At 42.2% G+C, this 23,262-nt stretch overlaps 1 protein-coding gene across 1 annotated transcript; it reads left to right on the top strand.

Annotated features, from left to right (window-relative positions):
- The first annotated feature begins 21,818 nt into the window (after positions 1-21,818).
- Positions 21,819-22,697, top strand: LOC110608937. Its single transcript, XM_021748216.1, has 2 exons — positions 21,819-22,174; positions 22,220-22,697. Exons 1-2 carry the CDS (start codon positions 21,819-21,821, stop codon positions 22,695-22,697), a joined length of 834 nt encoding a protein of 277 aa, XP_021603908.1.
- Positions 22,698-23,262: the final 565 nt, after the last annotated feature.

Genomic DNA, 23,262 nt, shown 5'->3' on the forward strand with positions numbered 1-23,262 from the left:
TGTTTGCATTAGTATTCACGAAGATGTTGCATTGCATACTATGATGTTGATGTGGATGAATATTGGATGATCCAGTGGTCCTCGTATGTTATGATGTATGATGATATGGAAAGGAAAGACCAGTGGGACCCATTCTACGTTCGCTGGCACGATGTAAGAGAAAGTCCAGGAAGACCCATTCTACGTCCCTGGCACAGTTGGACTGTTATGTTATGTTATGTAAGAGAAAGACCAGGACCCATTCTACGTTCTGGCACAGTTGGACCATGTAGAGGGCCATTGGTGACAAGTTCATCCTTGATGTGATATGTTTGTGTTGTGTTGCATTCCATAAAAGGCATGTTTTAGAATATAATGTTTTTCTATTCTGCTCACTGGGCTCTTGTAGCTCACCCCTTTCCCCTAACCCCAGATGTGCAGGTACAGGGTAGACCAGGAGGTCAGCAGGAGTAGAGGTTCTGTCTATGTAATAGTTAGTTAGTGGACATGCCAAATGACTAAGATGTAATGTAAAGTTTAGAACAGTTATGTATTTTCAAGTTATGATATTGAGGATAGAGTTGTGCTTGACCATTATATGTTGTTAATCCCATTTGTATGTACATGATCTTTATGTTATGAGATAAGATGTTAAGTTTTGACCAAGCTCATGTATGATGAGATACCCCATTGGAGCATTTGATGAGGGCTCCAGTGGAGGTTTATGTTTATGATTATGTTTTTGTACAGCTTGAGCTTGGTTGATGCATGAGTATATCTACAGGTTTATGTTATGTATGATCATGTATGGGATGTGACAGGTTCACAGGTTTCATGTTAGGCTTGCTACGGGTCCCGGCGGCCTTACGCCGATCTGGATCCTAGCGCCGGTAGCGGTCCGGATTTCCGGGCTGTTACAAGAAGATACTTCAAACTCTTATGATCTGTAAAAATCTGGCAAGTCACGCCATAAAGATAATGCCTCCATGTCTTTAATGCAAACACAACTGCAGCTAATTCCAAATCATGGGTGGGATAAGTTAATTCATGTGGTCTAAGCTGTCTAGAAGCATAAGCTATCACCTTCCCATATTGCATGAGTACACAGCCTAAACCCTTGTGAGAAGCATCACTATACACCACAAATCCATCCGTACCTGAGGGTAAGGTAAGAACTGGAGCTGATGTAAGACACGTTTTAAGCTTCTCAAAACTCTCTTGACATTCATCTGTCCATTCAAACTTTGCATTCTTTCGAAGGAGTTTAGTCAATGGTGCTGCAATGATGGAGAAATCCTGAACAAAGCGACGATAATACCCTGCTAAGCCCAGAAAACTTCTAACCTCTGTAACATTAGTTGGAGGATCCCAATTGACTACTGCTTCAATCTTCTTAGGATCAACCAAAACTCCATCTGCTGAGATAACATGTCCCAAGAAAACCACCCGATCAAGCCAGAACTCACATTTGCTCAATTTAGCATATAGTTGTTTATCTCTCAAAATCTGCAGTACTATCCGTAAATGCTTCTCATGCTCTTCCTTGCTACGGGAATATACTAAGATGTCATCAATAAACACAATAACAAAGCTATCCAAGTAGGGCTTGAACACCCTATTCATGAGATCCATAAAAGCAGCGGGTACATTAGTTAACCCGAAAGGCATAACGAGAAACTCATAATGCCCGTAATGAGTTCTGAAGGCTGTCTTGAGTATTTCAGACTCCTTGATCTTCAATTGATGATAGCCAGACCGCAAATCAATCCTAGAGAATACTTTAGCACCTTGGAGTTGATAAAAAAGATCATCAATCCGGGGTAAAGGATACTTATTTCGCACTGTGACTCGATTCAATTGTATGTAGTCAATACATAACCTTAAGGAACCATCATTCTTCTTCACAAATAACATAGGGGCTCCCCAAGGTGAAACACTGGGTCTTATGAAACCTTTATCAAGTAGCTCCTGCAATTGTGCTTTTAACTCCTTCAATTCTGCTGGGGCCATTCGGTATGATGCCATAGAAATAGGAGTTGTACCTGGATTTAAATCAATAGAGAATTCAATCTCTCTATCTGGAGGCAACCCAGGATGCTCTTCAGGGAATACATCAGGAAACTCGCTTACTACTGGTATATCTTCCAATTTAGGTCCTTCCCGACTACTGTCCATCACATAGGCTAAGTATGCTTGACAACCCTTCCGAAGCAACTTCCTAGTAGTCATGGCAGAAATCACATAAGAAGGAAGTAAACGCCTCTCCCCAAAGAAAGTGAACTTGGATCCCTCTGGACTATTAAATACCACTGATTTCTCAAAGCAATCTATTGTGGCATGATGACGGGATAACCAGTCCATACCTAGGATGACATCCAGATCTTGTAAACACAAAGGAATCAGATCCACTAACATCTCATGGTCGCCCAACTTAACAACACAATCCCTATACACATATTCACATACTACAGAATCCCCAACTGGAGTACTCACAGCTAATCCACAGTCTAAAGGTTTTAATTCTCTATCAGCATGCTTAGAGAAGGATTGAGATACTGTAACAGTCCAGAAATCCGGACCGCTACCGGCGCTAGGATCCAGATCGGCGTAAGGCCGCCGGGACCCGTAGCAAGCCTAACATGTAACCTGTGAACCTGTCTCATCCCATACAAGATCATACATAACATAAACCTGTAGATTTTCTCATACATCAACCAAGCTCAAGCTATACATAAACATAATCATAAACATAAACCTCCACTGAAGCCCTCATCAAATGCTCCAATGGGGTATCTCATCATACATGAGCTTGGTTAAAACTTAACATCTTATCTCATAACATAAAGGTCTTGTACATACAAATGGGATTAACATAACACTACGGTCAAGCATAACTCTAAACCTCATAGTTATTACATAATATCAATGTACAATACTGATACATTACAACATTTGTCATGTCCACAACATGCTAACTATCTATTAAATCAACCTGACTTCTATTCTGGCTGACCTCCTGGTCTACCCTGTACCTGCACATCTGGGGTTAGGGGAGAGGGGTGAGCTATAAAGCCCAGTGAGCAGAATAGTGAAAACATATATTCTAAAACATGCCTTTCATGGAATGCAACATAACACAAACATATCACATCAAGGATGAACTTGTCACCAATGGCCCTCTACATGGTCCAACTGTGCCAGAACGTAGAATGGGTCCTGGTCTTTCCCTTACATATTATAACATAACAGTCCAACTGTGCCAGGGACGTAGAATGGGTCTTCCTGGACTTTCTCTTACATCGTGCCAGCGAACGTAGAATGGGTCCCACTGGTCTTTCATTCCATATCATCATACATCATATCATACGAGGACCAATTGGATCATCCAAAATTCATCCACATCAACATCATAGTATGCAATGCAACATCTTCGTGAATACTAATGCAAACACCCTAAAATATCACATGGCATATATGATGCATGAACGTGCTCAAGAATTTATATTTCATTTATTTAAAACTTAAGAGTTTATTCCACTCACCTCTGGCTGAAGCTCTAAAGACTCTGAAGCAGCTGACTCACTGCTGGGGTCCTCGGTTCCTCGGGTCCGAACCTACACAGGTGGACTCAAATGAGGGACCAAACTTACATAAACATACAATGAGCTCAAGATCGGCCCTTACCTCTTGAAGATCGAGAGTAGAGGCGATCTAAACTTGGAGGTGGGAGAAGTTCCAACTTTTGGTCTCCAAGCTCCAAAACTCGTTCTAAGCTCAAAGATCTTCAAAAACAAAGTCATAAACCCATAAAAATCATGGAAAAAGGGAGGAAAAACTCAAGATTGGTGAAGAACGGCGGAATGCTTACCTTGGCCGAAAATGGGGAGAAAAGCTCGCCCGTTTTCGGCTAAGGGACCCTTTTATAGGTGGCTGGCCAGGCCACGTTCGGGGGCCGAATGTGCCTCCGCATGCATGCCATGTTCGGCGGCCGAACTTGAGTTTCGGCGGCCGAACCTGGACTTCCCTCACTCATGCTTTCGGGGGCCTAACGTGCCTCCGCTTGCATGCTATGTTCGGCGGCCGAACTTGAGCTTCGGCGGCCGAACCTGGGTTTTCCTCCAAAGACTTTTCATGCAAAAACTCATATAAAATCATACTTAAAATCATTAAAAACATGAAAACATTTCATAAAAACATGCTTTTACCCTTCTAGAGGTTTCCGACATCCAAATTCCACCGGACGGTAGGAATTCCGATACCGGAGTCTAGCCGGGTATTACATTCTCCCCCCTTAAGAACATTCGTCCCCGAATGTTCCTCAACTAGCACATGCATAACATACATACTAAACACATAGATACTAACCTTTAAAAGAGATGGGGATATTGCTGGAGCATGGACTCCCGTGTCTCCCAGGTACACTCCTCAATGTTGTGGTGATTCCAAAGGACGTTCACCATCGGGATTTCCTTGTTCCTTAGCTTTCTGATTTGAGTGTCCAGAATCCGTACTGGCTGCTCAACATAGGTGAGATCCTCCTGGATCTCTACATCAGGCTCGCTAAGAACCTTGCCCGGATCTGACACAAACTTTCTCAACATGGAAACATGGAAGACCGGATGGATTCTCTCCATGGAAGCAGGCAAGTCCAGCTTGTACGATACATTCCCAACCTTTTGTAAGACCTCAAAGGGTCCGATGTACCGTGGAGCTAGTTTACCTTTCTTCCTGAACCGAATCACCCCTTTCATTGGAGACACCTTGAGCAATACTAGATCCCCCTCCTGAAACTGTACTTGCCTTCTGCGGATGTCTGCATAGCTTTTCTGCCTGCTTGAAGCAGTCTTGATCCTTTCTCTGATGATGGGTACCACCCTGCTGGTGATCTCTACTAGCTCAGGCCCTGCCAAGGCCTTCTCCCCTACTTCTTCCCAACAGATAGGTGATCTGCACTTCCTCCCATACAAAGCTTCATATGGAGCCATCCCGATGCTAGCATGATGGCTGTTATTGTAGGCGAACTCCACCAAGGGTAGATGTTGCCTCCAAGAACCGCCAAAATCTAGCACACACATTCTGAGCATATCCTCTATTGTCTGGATGGTCCTCTCTGACTGTCCATCCGTCTGTGGGTGGAAAGCAGTGCTAAAATCCAACCTGGTACCCATAGCGTTATGCAAACTCCGCCAAAACCTGGAGGTGAACTGGGGCCCTCTATTTGACACTATAGACACTGGGACCCCATGCAGTCTGACAATCTCATCAACATACACCTGCGCTAACTTATCCACAGAGTAGTTGCTCCTAACAGGAATGAAGTGAGCAGATTTGGTGAGTCTGTCCACAATCACCCATATGGAGTCTAGTCTGTTGGATGTTGCCAGTAACCCCACTACGAAGTCCATAGCTATGTTCTCCCATTTCCACTCTGGAATAGGTAGCGGGTTAAGCATCCCAGCCGGCTTCTGATGTTCCAGCTTCACCCTCTGACATATTTCGTAGGCTGACACGAACTGTGCCACTTCCCTCTTCATAGCTGGCCACCAATACACTCTCTTCAGATCTTGATACATTTTGGTGGCTCCGGGGTGAACGCTGTACCTGGCATTATGAGCCTCTCTCATAATGTCCCCCTTTAGCCCGATGTCATCTGGTACACATAATCTGCTCCCATAGCGGAGGATCCCCTTACTGTCAAATCTGAACTCACTATCTTTGCCTGACTGAACCGTCCTGGCAATCTTCACTAACTCTGGGTCCTCATGCTGTTTCTGAGCCACCTGCTCCAGAAACACGGGTGCCACTCTCATCTGTGCGATCAAAGCACCTGTACCAGACAACTCCAACTGTAGACCTTCATTCATGAGCTTGTAAAACTCCTTCACCACCGGTCTCCTCTCTGCCGTGATGTGGGATAGACTGCCAAGTGATTTCCGGCTTAAGGCATCAGCCACTACATTAGCCTTACCCGGATGGTACTGGATCTTGCAATCATAGTCACTCAACAGTTCTACCCATCTCCTCTGTCTCAAATTCAGCTCTCTCTGGCTCAAGATGTGCTGCAGGCTCTTATGATCTGTAAAGATCTCACATTTCACCCCATAGAGGTAGTGCCTCCACATCTTGAGTGCAAAGATAACCGCTGCCATCTCAAGATCGTGTGTGGGGTAATTCAACTCATGCCTCTTTAGCTGTCTAGAAGCATAAGCGATCACCCTACCATTCTGCATCAACACACAACCCAAGCCTACTCTGGATGCATCACAGAACACTGTGAAATCCTCATTGCTAGTTGGCAGAGCTAACACTGGTGCTGAAGTCAACCTCTTCTTGAGCTCCTCAAAGCTTTCCTCACACTGGTCGGTCCACACAAACCTCTGGTTCTTCCTGGTTAATCTGGTTAGAGGAGCTGAAATCTTAGAGAAGTCCTGGACGAACCTCCTGTAGTAACCAGCCAAACCCAAGAAACTTCTGATCTCTGTCACTGAGGTGGGTCTAGGCCAGTTAGTCACAGCCTCTATCTTCTTGGGGTCTACTTCAATTCCGTTCTCTGACACTACATGCCCCAAGAATGAGATACTCCTCAACCAGAACTCACACTTGGAGAACTTGGCATACAAGCCATGTTCCCTCAAGGTCTGCAGAACTATCCTCAGATGATGGGCATGCTCCTCTGCATTCCTGGAATACACTAAGATATCATCTATGAAGACAATAACAAAGTGATTCAGGTACTGTCTAAACACTCTGTTCATGCGGTCCATGAATGCTGCAGGGGCGTTGGTTAACCCGAACGGCATTACAAGGAACTCATAGTGCCCATATCTGGTCCTGAAAGCTGTCTTCGGTATGTCTTCTTCCCTTATCCTCAGCTGATGATACCCTGATCTCAGATCTATCTTGGAGAAACAACCCGCTCCTGCTAGCTGGTCGAATAGATCGTCGATCCTAGGCAATGGGTACTTGTTCTTGGTAGTGACCTTGTTCAACTGCCTGTAGTCGATACAAAGTCTGAGGGATCCATCCTTCTTTCTCACAAAAAGCACTGGAGCACCCCAAGGTGAGGTACTCGGTCAGATGAAACCCTTGTCTACCAGATCTTGCAACTATTCTTTTAACTCTTTCAACTCAGCTGGTGCCATCCTGTAGGGAGGGATAGAGATCGGTCTAGTTCCAGGCATCAGTTCAATCTCGAACTCTATCTCCCTAATAGGTGGTAGTCCTGGAAGCTCCTCTGGAAAAACATCCTGAAATTCTCGGACAACTGGCACTGAGGCTGGCTCCCTGACCTGACTATCTAGCTCTCTCACATGAGCCACATATCCCTGACATCCCTTCCTAAGCAACCTACGAGCCTGTAGGGCCGATATCAGACCTCTAGGCGTACCCCTCTTGTCTCCTCTGAAGACGACCTCTGACCCGTTCTGATCTCTAAACCTGACTACCTTGTCCCTGCAGTCCAAGGTAGCACCATGGGTAGATAGCCAATCCATCCCTAGAATGACGTCAAAATCTGTCAAGTCTAGAACCACAAGGTCGGCGGAGAGGCATCTTCCCTCAACAAAAACTGGACTGTACTGGCAGACTGACTCTGCCACTGACGAGTCACACTTGGGTCCACTGACCCATAGGGGACACTCTAACCCAGAGACCATCAACCCTAACCTCTCAACGGCTCTCAGAGCAATAAAAGAATGAGATGCACCCGGGTCCATTAATGCATACACATCAGAACACCCAATGATGAGATTACCTAACACCACGGTGTTGGATGTGTTCGCCTCCTGCTGAGTCATGGTGAAGATCCTGGCTGGAGCTGATGGACCCTCACCTCGGGAACCTGAAGAAGAGGCTGCCCCTCTCCCTCTACCTCTGCCACTGCCCTGAGTTGTGGCTGGAGCTGCTGGCTGTGCCACACTACCTGAAGCTGTTTGCTGGGGCTGGCTCATAAAAGGTGCTCTAGGACAATCCCGAGCCATGTGCCCCTCCTGGCCACATCTGAAGCATGTATTAGTCCCAGCCCGACACACTCCCTTGTGTGGCCTCCCACACCTTAAGCATTCTGTACCATCTGAGCCTGAACTCGAGCCTCCTCCTAAACCCAAACCGGATTTCAGCTTATTCCAGAACTTGTTCTTCTTGGGCTTCTTGGTGGTGTTACTCCACCTCTTGCTATCTGAGCTCTGAGTAGAGGGACCTGGCCCTCCTCTGCCTAGGGTCTTAACCCCTGAAGACTGGGTCACTGATTGCTTCACTGACCCCTCAATTATAGCACTGGCCTCCATTCTTCGAGCCATATCTACCACAGTGTGAAAACTTTCCCTCTCAACTGACTGAATCAATGAGGAGTACCTGGAATGTAATCTCATAACATATCTTCTGGCTTTCTTTACATCTGTGTCTAGAGCTTGCCCCGAAAAAGGCAATAGCTCCAAGAATTTATCCGTGTACTCCTCTACACTCATGTGTTCTGTCTGCCTCAGCTGCTCAAATTCTATCATCTTCAGCTCTCTGGAACTGTCTGGAAAGGCCCATCCAGCAAACTCATTAGCAAATTCTTCCCATGTCATACTGTCTAGTCTCGGGTCCACATAACACTTGAACCATTCCCGTGCCTTCTTACACTTTAAAGTGAACCCTGCCATCTGAATGGCCCTGCTGTCATCTGCCCCTAGCTCATCAGTTATCGTCTTCACTACCCTCAGGTACTCAAAGGGGTCATCCCCTGACTGGTATTTGGGGGCATCCAGCTTAAGGTAGTCTGTCATTTTCACCTTGCTCCCACTAGCTGAGCTAGGTCTAGTGGGTGGAGCAACTGGGGCTGCTGGTTCTGTAGGTGGTGGAGGTGGGGGTGCAGCATTCCCCGGGGTGGGGTTTGCTGGGTTAGGATAGAAGGGTGAGGGTGGATAAGCTGGGTACTGTGGGTAAGGTGGATAGAAAGGTGGATAAGGCATGTAGGTAGGGTAGGGGCTAAAGCTGGAGTAATCCGATGTGCTCCCCATCGGATACCCTGAACCCTGAGGAAAGGGTGGATAATGGGGTGGAAAACCATACCCCGAGGCCTGAGTGCCTCCTTGTGACTCCCCTGTCCCTTCTTCCGACATGCTAACATCCAGATTCTCATCCCTCCTCTGATCTTCTTCCATAACCTCCCTCACATCTGAAGAGCTTCCTCCTCTATCAGTCCCCCTTCTGCTAGTATCAAAAGACCTTCTAGGGTCCCTTGACACTCTTTCTCTATTTGCTCTACATGACATTGCCCTAGGCAATGTGGAAGGACGGGCATCAGTGCCCTCATCCTGGGGTGGCACTCCAGTCAATCGTGCAGATCGACGAGTTCCTCTCATCCTGTTTTCTGAAAAACAGCACATAATACGTAGGGCATCAGTATCATATGGTTCATGTGGAAACACATGAACCTACATCACATACATAGCATACATATCATATCATTTATGCACATGCATATAATCATGGCATATCACATCATCATACAAGACAGGACTCTACATCCTATCCTAGTGGACATGATCTTTCCTATTGTGCTTGACCTTCTAAAACATCTATGAGCCCGACACGCTAGGTCCGACCATATGAACCTAGGGCTCTAATACCACTCTGTAACAGCCCGGAAATCCAGACCGCTACCGGCGCTAGGATCCAGATCGGCGTAAGGCCGCCGGGACCCGTAGCAAGCCTAACATATAACCTGTGAACCTGTCTCATCCCATACAAGATCATACATAACATAAACCTGTAGATTTTCTCATACATCAACTAAGCTCAAGCTGTACATAAACATAATCATAAACATAAACCTCCACTGGAGCCCTCATCAAATGCTCCAATGGGTTATCTCATCATACATGAGCTTGGTTAAAACGTAACATCTTATCTCATAACATAAAGATCTTGTACATACAAATGGGATTAACATAACACTACGGTCAAGCACAACTCTAAACCTCATAGTTATTACATAATATCAATGTACAATACTGATACATTACAACATTTGTCATGTCCACAACATGCTAACTATCTATTAAATCAACCTGACTTCTATTCTGGCTGACCTCCTGGTCTACCCTGTACCTGCACATCTGGGGTTAGGGGAGAGGGGTGAGCTATAAAGCCCAGTGAGCAGAATAGTGAAAACATATATTCTAAAACATGCCTTTCATGGAATGCAACATAACACAAACATATCACATCAAGGATGAACTTGTCACCAATGGCCCTCTACATGGTCCAACCGTGCCAGAACGTAGAATGGGTCCTGGTCTTTCCCTTACATATCATAACATAACAGTCCAACTGTGCCAGGGACGTAGAATGGGTCTTCCTGGACTTTTTCTTACATCGTGCCAGCGAACGTAGAATGGGTCCCACTGGTCTTTCATTCCATATCATCATACATCATATCATACGAGGACCAATTGGATCATCCAAAATTCATCCACATCAACATCATAGTATGCAATGCAACATCTTCGTGAATATTAATGCAAACACCCTAAAATATCACATGGCATATATGATGCATGAACGTGCTCAAGAATTTATATTTCATTTATTTAAAACTTAAGAGTTTATTCCACTCACCTCTGGCTGAAGCTCTAAAGACTCTGAAGCAGCTGACTCACTGCTGGGGTCCTCGGTTCCTCGGGTCCGAACCTACACAGGTGGACTCAAATGAGGGACCAAACTTACATAAACATACAATGAGCTCAAGATCGGCCCTTACCTCTTGAAGATCGAGAGTAGAGGCGATCTAAACTTGGAGGTGGGAGAAGTTCCAACTTTTGGTCTCCAAGCTCCAAAACTCGTTCTAAGCTCAAAGATCTTCAAAAACAAAGTCATAAACCCATAAAAATCATGGAAAAAGGGAGGAAAAACTCAAGATTGGTGAAGAACGGCGGAATGCTCACCTTGGCCGAAAATGGGGAGAAAAGCTCGCCCGTTTTCGGCTAAGGGACCCTTTTATAGGTGGCTGGCCAGGCCACGTTCGGGGGCCGAATGTGCCTCCGCATGCATGCCATGTTCGGCAGCCGAACTTGAGTTTCGGCGGCCGAACCTGGACTTCCCTCACTCATGCTTTCGGGGGCCTAACGTGCCTCCGCTTGCATGCTATGTTCGGCGACCGAACTTGAGCTTCGGCGGCCGAACCTGGGTTTTCCTCCAAAGACTTTTCATGCAAAAACTCACATAAAATCATTCTTAAAATCATTAAAAACATGAAAACATTTCATAAAAACATGCTTTTACCCTTCTAGAGGTTTCCGACATCCAAATTCCACCGGACGGTAGGAATTCCGATACCGGCGGGTATTACAGATACGAAAGAGTGAGTGGAACCAGGATCTATAAGAATGTGTGCATCTTTATCGAAAATAGTTAACATACCAGTCACCACCTCTGGAGATGCTCGTGCCTCCTGCTGTGTCATAGCAAAAACTCTGGCCTGAGTGCGAGGTCTGCCAGGTTGCATCGTTGGTCTAGACTGAGAAGATGAAGTAGCTCCATTGGCTCTGCTTGTGCCAGGCCCAACTTGTGCCGTAGGTACTCCCTGTGATGGTGTCATACCATGCCTTAGATTCTGAGGCGCCATTGATCCTTGCTGAGAACCACTGTCTCTGGCTATCAGCAATGGACAATCTCTCTTAAAATGGCCTGAAGAACCACATTCAAAACAAACCCTATCGAATTTTCTGCATTCCCCAGCATGATGTTTACCACAGGTGGCACATTGAGGAAAATGTCTCTTCCTTTGTTCAAACCCAGAATCATATCCTTGTCCTTGTCCACGTTTCTGTGTCCCAAAGGAACTACCCACTGGTTGTGCTACTGAGCTCTGACTAGATTGTGGTCGAGCAACCTGCTGCTCTGTGTTAATAAAGGAACCTCTACTACTACCACTGTATCCAGCTTGGGGCTGAAATGAACTGCTCCTTCTCTTAGCTGGTCTTTCTCTGAACCCCTGTGAGCCCTGCAAATGCTTTCTACTCATCTTCTGTTCATACTCTTTCTCTTCTTGCTTAACTTTTTCAACATTCAAAGCTGCTTCCACCAACTCTCTGAAGTTATTACCTCTGAACCAGGTCATAAATGATCTGATACTAACATGTAGGCCCTGTCTGAATCTGTCACACTTTGCTTCCTCAGAAGGCAATATATCTGAAACAAAGCAATAAATGATCCTGTTTTCCTTTTCTGTAACTTTCTGACAAATATTCCTGGCGAAATTCATGTATAAATTGATCCCAAGTCAGTCTGACTCCATGTCTGCGACGAATGCCATCAAACCAAGCATCAGCCTTACCCTGAAGCAAACCATGTACATTATCTACCTTCTCTGGATCAGTCAGCTTCATTAATTCAAACACTTTTAGCACTTTCTTTAACCATTTATCTGCAATGTCAGCATCAGAGGAACCCTCAAAATCATAAGCTCCCAAACGTCTAGCACGATCCACTATCTCCCACGGATCTCTAGGTTTGGCTGTAACAGCTGCTGTAACTACTTGTGCCACAAAAGGACCCAAGTCTGCATTTATCTGGAAAGGATGGGCTAGTGCTACAGGTGGAACAAAAGGTGGAACTGCAGGTGCAACAGGAGGTGCAACTGCAGGTGCCGAGGAAGGCGATGGTGTAGTCGGATATGCCCCTGATTCAACACCATGAGAAACAGATTCTCCATGTCCTTCTCGACTCTCAGATAACTCATGATCTGCCACCCCTTCAAGAGGCGGAGGTGCAACTGTAGGATCCCTAGGAGGTCGACCAATATCAGCTAATCTAGCTGTACGCACACCACGGCCCCGACTTCTATTACCTACTCTGGGCGGCATTGTCCTACAAACGAAAATATGAAAAGAATAATCAGAATATAATTAAAAATACTGACTCGAGGAAAGTCTACAAAATCTATAAACCTAAGCTCTGATACCAAAAATTGTCACACCCAACCCCAAACTATAGAGACGGATATGACCCGGAAAACTGACAGAACTTCCTATGATATTTATACATATAAAAACATATAACCTGCTATAATTTCAAATTATAAAACATATAGGAGAGAAAGCTTAAAGCTGGACTAGTCAATCCATAATATATTTACAACAACACAAAACCTTATTCATTGGGGCTGTACAATCTATACATGATCTAACAAAATTACAAAAAAAAAAAAAAAAAACAAAAGACTTAGATTGGTCCGACCTCCTCTAGACTCTGAGTGAACGATATGGAAGGAAGGACAAACAAGGAGATGAGGACTGCTGAGCAGATCACCAAAAAGGAACTGAAATATTAAAAATACAAGGGGTGAGTACAAAAATACTCAGTGAGCGGATAAATAAACAACAAAGGGGAAAAGATAAGTTTAGGTACTTAATAGTACCAAATATTTAGCTAAAATAAGTCAGCTGAATAAATACAATTTAATTCCATCAACATAAAATAAACTGTGAAAAATAGAATCCGCATACACTCATAATATGCTCCCTGCAGATAATGCTGGCATCTCAGGTATAATAAAATGATAACAGCCTGAGAGCAATGCTGGCATCTTAGGCTCTATAATGACAAATTTGGCACAAGAGCAAATAAAATACTGGTCATACACATGTGCAGAGCTACCCCCAAAGGGTAACCACCTGACATACGCCCCAAAGGCTATCTGTATATCAAGCGCTGTCCCAAAGACAGTATAAATATATATCATGCTGAAAATAAATCACCTGTCATCAAGATGTTATCTGTTCGGTGCATATACAGAGTGTAATCGGTTATTTATTCAGCTGTGCTTTAAATTCAATTTCCATCTATTCAAGAAATATAAATTAACTTTATCTTTTCCCATTTTAAATAAACAAAGTAACATATACACATATAAATATATTTAAGAAAAATATCAATGTTATATATTTATCCACTCAACAGAATACTTGGAACAAAAGACCTAGGTCGCAGGAGGACCCCTATTATCTATCCTGGAAGCTGGATCCTCTCCTAGAATTAAAAAGAAAATAAAATAATATATCAAATAATAAAAATGCTCTAGAACAATAATATAAAACGTAAAATACGAAATTTTAAAATATTTTTATATATATTTTTAAGAAAATTTGGGCAGTATTTCGGCATAGCTAGGCCTCCCAAAAATACCCAAACTCAACAAAAATACTCAATAAGCTGTAAATATTATTTAAATCAACCTAAGAAAATCATTAATCCAAAAAGAAATATAAAACCCCATTGATTGGATCTAACTAAAACATAACCCATTTTTATCCTCAAAACACAAAAATCACTATTAAAAGGTAGAGAAAATAAATTATATCGTAAAAATTTGAATAAAAGGGACAAAACTCACCTACCCAATTTTGGAACCTCTAGAAGAAATTATTGAATTTCTGAACAGGATGTAGGTTTAATCAGGATCTAGCTGAAGAATTTTGGAAGTTTATGAGTTGATTTGGGTTGAGAGGGAGGAGATTTGAGTTAAGGAGGAATTTTTTTTTTTTCAAAATAACAGAGCTTCTGTGTTCTGCTTCTTTGGCGAGGGTGACGGAAAAGCCGAACTTATCCAATTTCGGATATCTGTCTTTTCTTTTTTTTTAATTATAATATATATATATATATATATAAAGGTTATGGGCTTATTATTTTTTTTTTTTAAAAAAAATATGGGCCTGGACATGATAGCTCAGGTGCAGCGTGCTCAACTTCAAACTCTTCGTAGAGACTTTGAGCTACTGGAGATGAGACCGGGAGAGACAATCAATGATTACTTCGGGAGAGTGATGGTGGTGTCTAATGACATGAGAAACTGTGGTGAAGACATACCAAATGTCAAAATTGTTGAGAAGATTCTACGTACTCTCGCCGAGAAATTCAATTACATTGTATGCTCAATTGAGGAGTCAAAGGACATTGATAGTCTCTCAGTTGATGCTTTACAAAGCTCGTTATTGGTTCATGAGCAGAAGTTTAGAAAGAATGGTGGAGAGGAGCAAGCACTAAAGGTTAGTTATGATGAAAGAGGAAGCAGAGGTAGAGGAGCTGCAATTAGAGGCCGAGGGAGAGGCAGAGGGAGACAAATTAACAAGGACACCGTGGAATGTTATAAATGCCATCAACTAGGGCATTTTCAATACAAATGTTCTAGCAGGGACAAGAAAGCCAACTATGTTGAGGTTGATGAGGATGAAGAGATGCTCCTGATGGCTTTTGTGGAAACTAACAACACAAAAAGGGAAGAGATGTGGTACTTAGATTCCGAATGTAGCAATCACATGTGTGGGAAGATGCAGTACTTCTTAGATTTTGATGGTACATACCGACATTCGTGAAGCTGGGTAATAATACAAGAATGGAAGTGATAGGAAAAGGAAACATACGACTAAAAATCAAGGGCACAACTTAGGTGATGATGGATGTTTATTATTTGTTGAATTTGAAAAATAATTTGCTCATTATAGGCCAACTTCAAGAAAGAGGATTAGCCATTCTTATAAAGCATGGAGCATGCAGGCCTTATCAGCCAAGAAGGGGTTTGATTATTAAGACATGGATGATGATGAATAGGATGTTTGCATTGTCAGCTAATGTGATACCAAAAAACTCCATTTGCTTATAAACAATGATGGAAGATGAATCACAGCTGTGGCATCGGAGATATGGATATCTGAGCTATAAGGGGCTACCAATATTAAATATAGAGGTATGGTAAACGATGTTCCACCTCTGAAAGCTACAACTAAATCATGTATTGTTTGCTTGGTAGGGAAACAACACAAAGAGGCAATTGTAAAAAAAAGTCAATGGCGTGCTTCCAAGAAATTCCAACTTGTACATGCTGATATCTGCGACCCAATCACACCATCCTCTAATAGTGATAGAAGGTACATTTTAACATTCATTGATGATTATAGTAGAAAGTTGTGGATATATTTTCTGAATGAAAAGTTTGAGGCATTCACAACATTCAAACATTATAAGAGTCCTATTGAAAAGGAGTCTGGAGTACCTATGTATTGTTTACGCACTGACAGAGGAGGAGAGTTCACCTCCAATGAGTTCAATACTTTTTGTAAAGATAATGGTATAAGCAGACAACTCACAGCAGCTTATACTCCACAACAGAATGGGATAGCCAAACGTAAGAATTGAACTATTATGAATATGGTTCGTTGTATGCTATCTGACAAAGAGGTACCAAAGAGATTCTAGCCAGAGGCTGCGAGATGGACAACACATGTTCTCAATAAGTCCGACGTCGATTTTGAAAAAGAAAACACCGGAGGAATTGTGGAGCGAAGTTAAACCTAACATGGATTACTTTAGAGTTTTTGGATGCTTAGCTCATGTTCACGTGCCAAACTAGAAAAGAAAGAAGTTGGATGATAAAAGCTTCCCTTGTGTGTTATTGGGAGTCAGCGGTGAGTTGAAAGCATATCAGTTGTTTGACCCAACAACCAATAAAATATTGATAAGTCGAGATATGTGTTTCGAAGAAGATAAGGGTTGGAATTGGGGAAGAACAGCGCAAGAAGTGAGACAAGATGTATTGGTTTGGGAAGGTTGTGATGAAGATAAAGCTGAAGAGTATGGGAATGAACAAGAAGCTGCAACTGAAACTAACAATGAAGACCAAGAATTCATTGCACCAACAGTCAATCAAGAAGCACAAAGTGATGTACTTTCGGCAGCAAATAGATCTCGGAGAGCTCCTCCATACTTGCAAGATTATGTATCAGGAGAAGGACTTTCGAAAGAAGAAGATGAGTCAAACAATCTTGTGATGTTTGCTTCCTATGAAGATCCTTGTTCCTTTGAAGAAGCAACAACAGAAGAAAATTGGAGAAAAGCTATGGACTACAAGATGGAGTCCATTGAGAAGAATGAGACCTGGCAGCTTACACAACCAACAGTTGGGGCAAAGAAAATCAGTGTCAAATGGGTTTTCAAGACCAAACAGAAGGAGAATGGTGAGGTGGACAAGTACAAGGCTCGGTTGGTTGCAAAAGGTTACGCTCAACAGCATGGGATCAATTACAATGAGGTCTTTGGTCAGTTGCAAGATGGGATACAATTCGGATGATTCTAGCATTAGCAGCACAAAAAGGTTGGGGTGTGTACCAACTTGATGTTAAAAGTGCGTTTCTTCATGGTGAATTGAACGAGGATGTGTATGTGGAGCAGCCGATGGGATATGTTTGAAAGGGTGAAGAACAGAAGGTTTACAAACTTCGAAAGGCACTTTATAGATTAAAATAGACACCACGTGCTTGGTATAGTAGAATTGAGGCTTATTTTCTCAAAGAAGGCTTTACACGGTGCAATTATGAGCATACTCTCTTTATTAAGTTAGAAGAAGGAGGTAAGAAAGTTTTAATTGTAAGTCTGTATGTTGATGACTTGATCTTTACTGTAATGATTCTTACATGTTTGAGAAGTTTAAGAGCTCTATGAAAGATGAGTTTGAGACGGATTTAGGGAAGATGAAATACTTCCTTGGTGTAGATTATGCAAAATTCAGAAGGTATCTATCTAAGTCAAAAGAAATATGCTAGTGAGTTGTTGGAGAGGTTTCACTTGCATAATGGAAATCCAGTTAAGAATCCAATTGTACCAGGTTCTAAATTCTCGAAGGATGGAGGAGGAGCTAAGGTGGATGCAACCTTATTTAAACAATTAATTGGGAGTCTCATGTATATTACTGCTACAATGCCAGATGTAATGCATGTGACATGTTTATTAAGTAGATATATGGTCGGTCCAACAGAGTTCCATTTACAAGCAGCAAAAAGGGTGCTGCGTTATTTTAAGGGTATTGTGTCTTTGGGTTAACTTTATAAGAGAGGTGATACAACAGAACTAGTTGCCTATATAGATAGTGATTATGCAGGGGACATCGATGATAAGAGGAGTATGAGTGGTTATGTGTTTTTGATGAATAGAGGGGCAGTTTCTTGGGCCTCAAAGAAGCAGCCGGTGGTGACACTATCAACCATGAAAGCTGAATTCATTGTGGCAGCATCTTGCGCCTATCAATGTGTGTGGATGCAAAGGATTCTGCAGCAACTTGGATGTCTACAACAACAGCCCACAACTATCCTTTGTGATAATTGTTCAACAATTAAATTGTCCAAGAACCCAATTCTACATGGCAAGAGTAAGCATATTGATGTCAGATTCTATTTTCTAAGGGATCTTACGAATGAGGGAGTTGTGAGACTTGTTCATTATGGCACAAAGGAGCAGGTAGCTGATATAATGACTAAGCCCCTAAAGCTTGATGTGTTCATAAAACTGCGAGAAGAGCTTGGAGTGTGTGAAGTACCTCTGGAGTGTGTGAAGTACCTCTGAGCTTAAACTGAATTCTATTGCGTTCAGTTTAGGGGACGCATTGTTGGGTTTGACTATTTCAAAGTTGTCAGTGTTTTGCTAATAAACTCCTAGTAATTAGGAGTCAAGTAGATAGAGTTAGTTTTGAATTAGTCTGTAACAAACACTACGAGTTGTAAATGGTTGTTACTAGTAATCTTATCATGTAAAGCCTATAAAAGCCTAATGTTGCTTAATAAATAAAAGATTTTTCTTTCAACCTCTATGTGTGATATTAAGAGCCTTTCACATTAGACCTTCTTTTATTATTTTTTTTATTAGAAAATAAAATTGTTATATTAAAGACTTAAAACCTATAGAACTTACACTCATGATCATCACAAGAAAACATGCTAAAATTACAAAAACCTAAAAAACTAAGCCTAAGTCACGTAGGCTGAAGTCCAGCTCAACATCCAAATCCTAGCTTGCAGGAGGTAGGAAGATCTTTTGGATTATGTTGCATGATACAGTCAAAAGTTTTGTCGGTAGTCAAAATAAGAAGCAAATACCTTGAGAGTATCAAACCCTTCCCATCCAAAAAGAAAACCAACCTCAAAAGGACCACATAATCCCAGGAAGAGCAAAGCCAAAAGAAACGCCTAAAGAGCTGTGGAGGAGAGCTCGTTGACAAAACAATGTGCCTTGAGGATCAGATACTCATCATAGAGAGAGAGCAATAGAACCTAGAAATTCTCTACAGAATAAAAAGATTTAGATTCTTCCACTACCAAGAAAGTAAGTTGTTACCATTTGAAGTTCCAATAGGCATCAAAGGGTGAGGCTGGTTAAAAGGGAGGACATCCAAACCAAATCATCCACTCTTTTCCGGTGCATGCAGAAAATAATCTTCAAGAAATTCTAAAATCCACCTATATACAAACAACAAAAAAGAATTAAAAAAAAAAAAAAGCAGCAACAACAAAACAAAGCAAATTAAATATAAACCCTCCTCTATAGCTCAGATCTACTTAAAACTAAGAGAAAAACTTATTTAGTCACGCTACCCTACCTAGAAAGTAGAGAGAAAAAATCCACTGCTTTGGACGGGAGAAGGACGATTGTCTCTCGCCAGGGTATGGCCATACGAGAGATGGCAAAAGAAAATGGATGAGCCATATAAAGAAAAAAGAGTAGACAGAGAGATTCCCTCTCTAGAGAAAAGTTAGAGAGACTAGAGTTTTTTTTTTCACAGTAAAAACTACCCTCTTTTATTGTATTTTTCTTTTATATGTATTTACTCTTGCAATTTGTTGATTATTTATTTTTTATTTTAGTATCTTATTTATATTTTTATATTTTATTTTTAAACTTCACACAAAAATTTTTATTAATAATAAAAGTATAAATTAGTTATAATTTTATTTAAAATATTAATGAATAATATTTAGGTAGTAATTTTTATAATTTTATACATTAAAATGAATTTTAAATAGCTATTATTATATCCTATATAAGATAAAATTTTGTTATGCTTAAAATTTAAAAATACTTTTGAATGTTAAATTATATAGCTATAATTCACAAATTTATTTTTATTAAAACAATATATAAAAAATATTATAATTATATAGATTAAACATATTATAAATATATTAAATACTTTTATATATTTATATATATAAAAAAAATCCTTTTCTTATTTTTAATTTGTTCTACAGAGATTTAACTACTCTAAATTTTATAAATATTATTCCTAACTGAAAGTTGCTACCATATAATAATTAGAATTAAAATAAAAAATTATATGAATTAGCTACTTCCCGTAGATTATTTATTAATTTTTTTTTAAAATAAAATTTAATACTTTTATATCTAAAATAACAATATAAAATTCTATCAGCAATAAAATTATTTATTAATTATTATTTTAATGAATAAATTTTTAAATAATAATTTATATAAGTTACATATATTTATAGTAAAATAAAATTTAGATAATTATTATTCTATTTTATATGAAATAGGATTCTAATATTTAATATTTAAAAATATTTTCAGCTAATAAATTATAAAAATTGGAATAAAAATAGAAGATATTACATGTTACTTTTTCATGTATATGATAAATTATTGTGAAGTCATTTTCAAGGCTTGACTTATAAACATATTTACTCCTTGCAAGGAATCACCCCATAGCATTATGGGCAATCTATACATAAGGAATCACCAGAGGTGAGCATTCGGTCGGTTCAATTTAAAATTTAACCGAATTAAATTGATGACCACCAGGCTTCCTCTACCTGGGGACAAGGCTGGGCCCGAAAGAAGAATACAGGCTCAAGGTCCATCAGGTCCTTCTCAAGGAAAACCAGCCCCATGACGCGCGTCTCAGCCTGGTCAGAAGAGTCGGGTCGGGGATACCTCACATGCAGGCCCACCTGAAGGAAGGCTAGCCTAGTAACATGACAAGAGGAAAGAGAGCAGGCCAAGTGACCTTGCAGCCCTGCCCGCATGCACTGGGGGAAATTAATGGCCACTTGGCGTTGAGAGAGGCTCTGACGCACCCGTACATACGGATTTGAGTGGCAAGGACAAGTGGTACTATAGCAGAAAAGCGATTAGACGTTAAAAGGGGATAAAAAGGAAAAGAGGATAAAAGGGGAGGAACATTTTCCTCTCCATCTAAGTTAACACAACCACTGTAAATCATATTTTTTGGATCTCAGAATATTAATTGACGCCGTCTGTGGAAACGAAGGAGATCTTCTCATCGCCGAAGTTCCGTTCTCATAATATCCACTAAGATCCACATGGAAAACTGCAATGAAAACCACACCAATAATGTCCTAAATGATCTGAGCTCTGCTCAAGAGGGTCAATAGTTCTCTTTTTCCATTCCTTCAAATCCCTCCAACCAACCACCAGTATTATTCAATCCCTCGCCGAGCTCGGCAGGAAATGTACCAAGAGCCACCATATCCAACCAAGAACTCCAAACCATGACGCTTCAACTACAGAATACTGCCTACTGGTTGGGGTAGATGTTGCAGCAGAGGAGTCTCAATACCCCCATTAAACACACCCCATGTAGCTGAAGGGGTCCATACCACTGAGGCCCAACCCACTTTCAACTACTAGATCCCTCAGAAAGTAGCAGGAGGACCGGAGAAGGGAACGGGGGAGCTGGTAGAGAGGAAGAGCTGGCAACCAAACCCCGAGGAAGAAGGGTGAGAGAACACATTGAAAATGACGAAGTAGAGAGCTACTCTATAGGGACAACTAGGAGAACCGAGAGTGAAGAATGGGGAAAAGGGTACTACCTAGAGAAGAGGCCGAGACAAGAGGAGGTGGACGTGGAACAGAAGTTACAAAGAATGAAGGAGCAGTTCTTAGCCGAGCTGGGGGAGAAAGACAACAGCCAGACCCTCCGACCCATATCCTCACCGTTCTCTGGATGGATCCAATAAGGAACCATCCCCAAAAATTTTATGATGCCACCGATGGCCACATATTATGGAGCAGGAAACCTGCGGGAGCATATCCTTAACTGCAAGACATTCATAGAGCTCCAAACTCTGTCGGACGCCCTGATGTGCAAGGTCTTCCCCATGACACTAACAGGACCAGTAAGAGCTTGGTTCAACAGCATGGAAGCGGGGAGTATTAGAAGCTTTGGGGACCTTACCAATGTTTTCATTAGCCAGTTCATAGCAGGGGTTCTAGCTGAGAGGAAAACTAGTTATTTGGAGACCGTCTGGCAAAGGAAGAATGAATCCTTAAGGGAGTACGTGGACCATTTTAATACAGAAGCCTTGCAAATCCCGGAGCTGGATGAAAGTCAGGCTATGGAGGCCATGTAGAAGGAGACCACATCCTCTGAGTTCTTTGGGTCACTGTGCAGAAAGCCACCCACTACCCTAGCTGAACTGATGAAGAGAGCCGAGAAGTATATAAGGCAAGATGATGCCTTAACAACCAGCAGGTTCGCTAGAGAGGTTGCAGACAGAGGGAAGGCGATAGAGAAAATGAGATCGAAGAGATCGGAGAGGAGACATAATAAGGGGCCAGAGGTGTATAGGCAGCCCTGGGACAGGAGGGAACAGAGGCCGTATCCACCTCGGGTCCCTGAGGCAATAACCCCTCTCAATGCATCCAGAGCTGAAGTGCTCATGGCAGTTCAAGATAAGGATTTCCTTCTATGGTCTAAGCCTATGAAAGCAGATGCAAGCAGGAGGGATCCTGACAAGTACTGCCAGTATCATCGCACCCACGGCCATGACACCAATAGCTGCTACCAACTGATCAATGAGATCGAGAGGCTGATCAAGAGGGGGCATCTCCGAAACTTTGTGAAGAATCTAGAAGGGGAGAGGCCCTAGCAGAACCCCACAGCAGAGAGGCCCCATAGACAGGGGGTAGGGCCCATGAATGACGGCTCCAACGAAACCATCAATATGATTGTCGAGGGGACTGGAGGTCAGATGAGCAGGAGAGGCAGGAAGAGAAGCTGGAGTGGGGAAGGGAATAGTAGCGAAGTCCTGCAGGTAGTAGAACACTCCCCAGTAACCATCTCCTTCTCCCCTGAAGATGCTCATGGGATTCAGATGCCCCATGATGACGCTCTTGTCATCGAAGCCGTCATTCACAACTACTGGGTTCGTAAGATCCTAGTCGACGATGGAAGCAAAGTGAACTTGCTGCCCCATAGGGTTTTTCAACAGATGGGGATACTAGAGGAGCAGGTAGTAAGGGATCAAGCCCCGGTGAAGGGGATTGATGGGACCCCGGTGGCCGTAGAGGGAAAGGTGAAGGTAGCCCTGACTTTCGGAGAACTGCCCCTGTCTCGAACTCACTACGCAGTATTCCTAGTGGTGAGGCTCTCGTTAAGCTACAATGCAATCCTAGGAAGGCCTGTGCTGTACGACTTTAAAGTGGTGACAAACA

This window comes from Manihot esculenta, chromosome 2, assembly GCF_001659605.2.
Source record: "Manihot esculenta cultivar AM560-2 chromosome 2, M.esculenta_v8, whole genome shotgun sequence".
Classification (NCBI taxonomy): domain Eukaryota; kingdom Viridiplantae; phylum Streptophyta; class Magnoliopsida; order Malpighiales; family Euphorbiaceae; genus Manihot; species Manihot esculenta.

Coding starts and splice junctions, on each gene's coding strand:
- LOC110608937 (XM_021748216.1), top strand. CDS start 21,819: ATGGCCACATATTATGGAGCAGGAAACCTGCGGGAGCATATCCTTAAC. Junction 22,175..22,219: donor AGTCAGGCTATGGAGGCCAT/GTAGAAGGAGAC, acceptor GTCACTGTGCAG/AAAGCCACCCACTACCCTAG.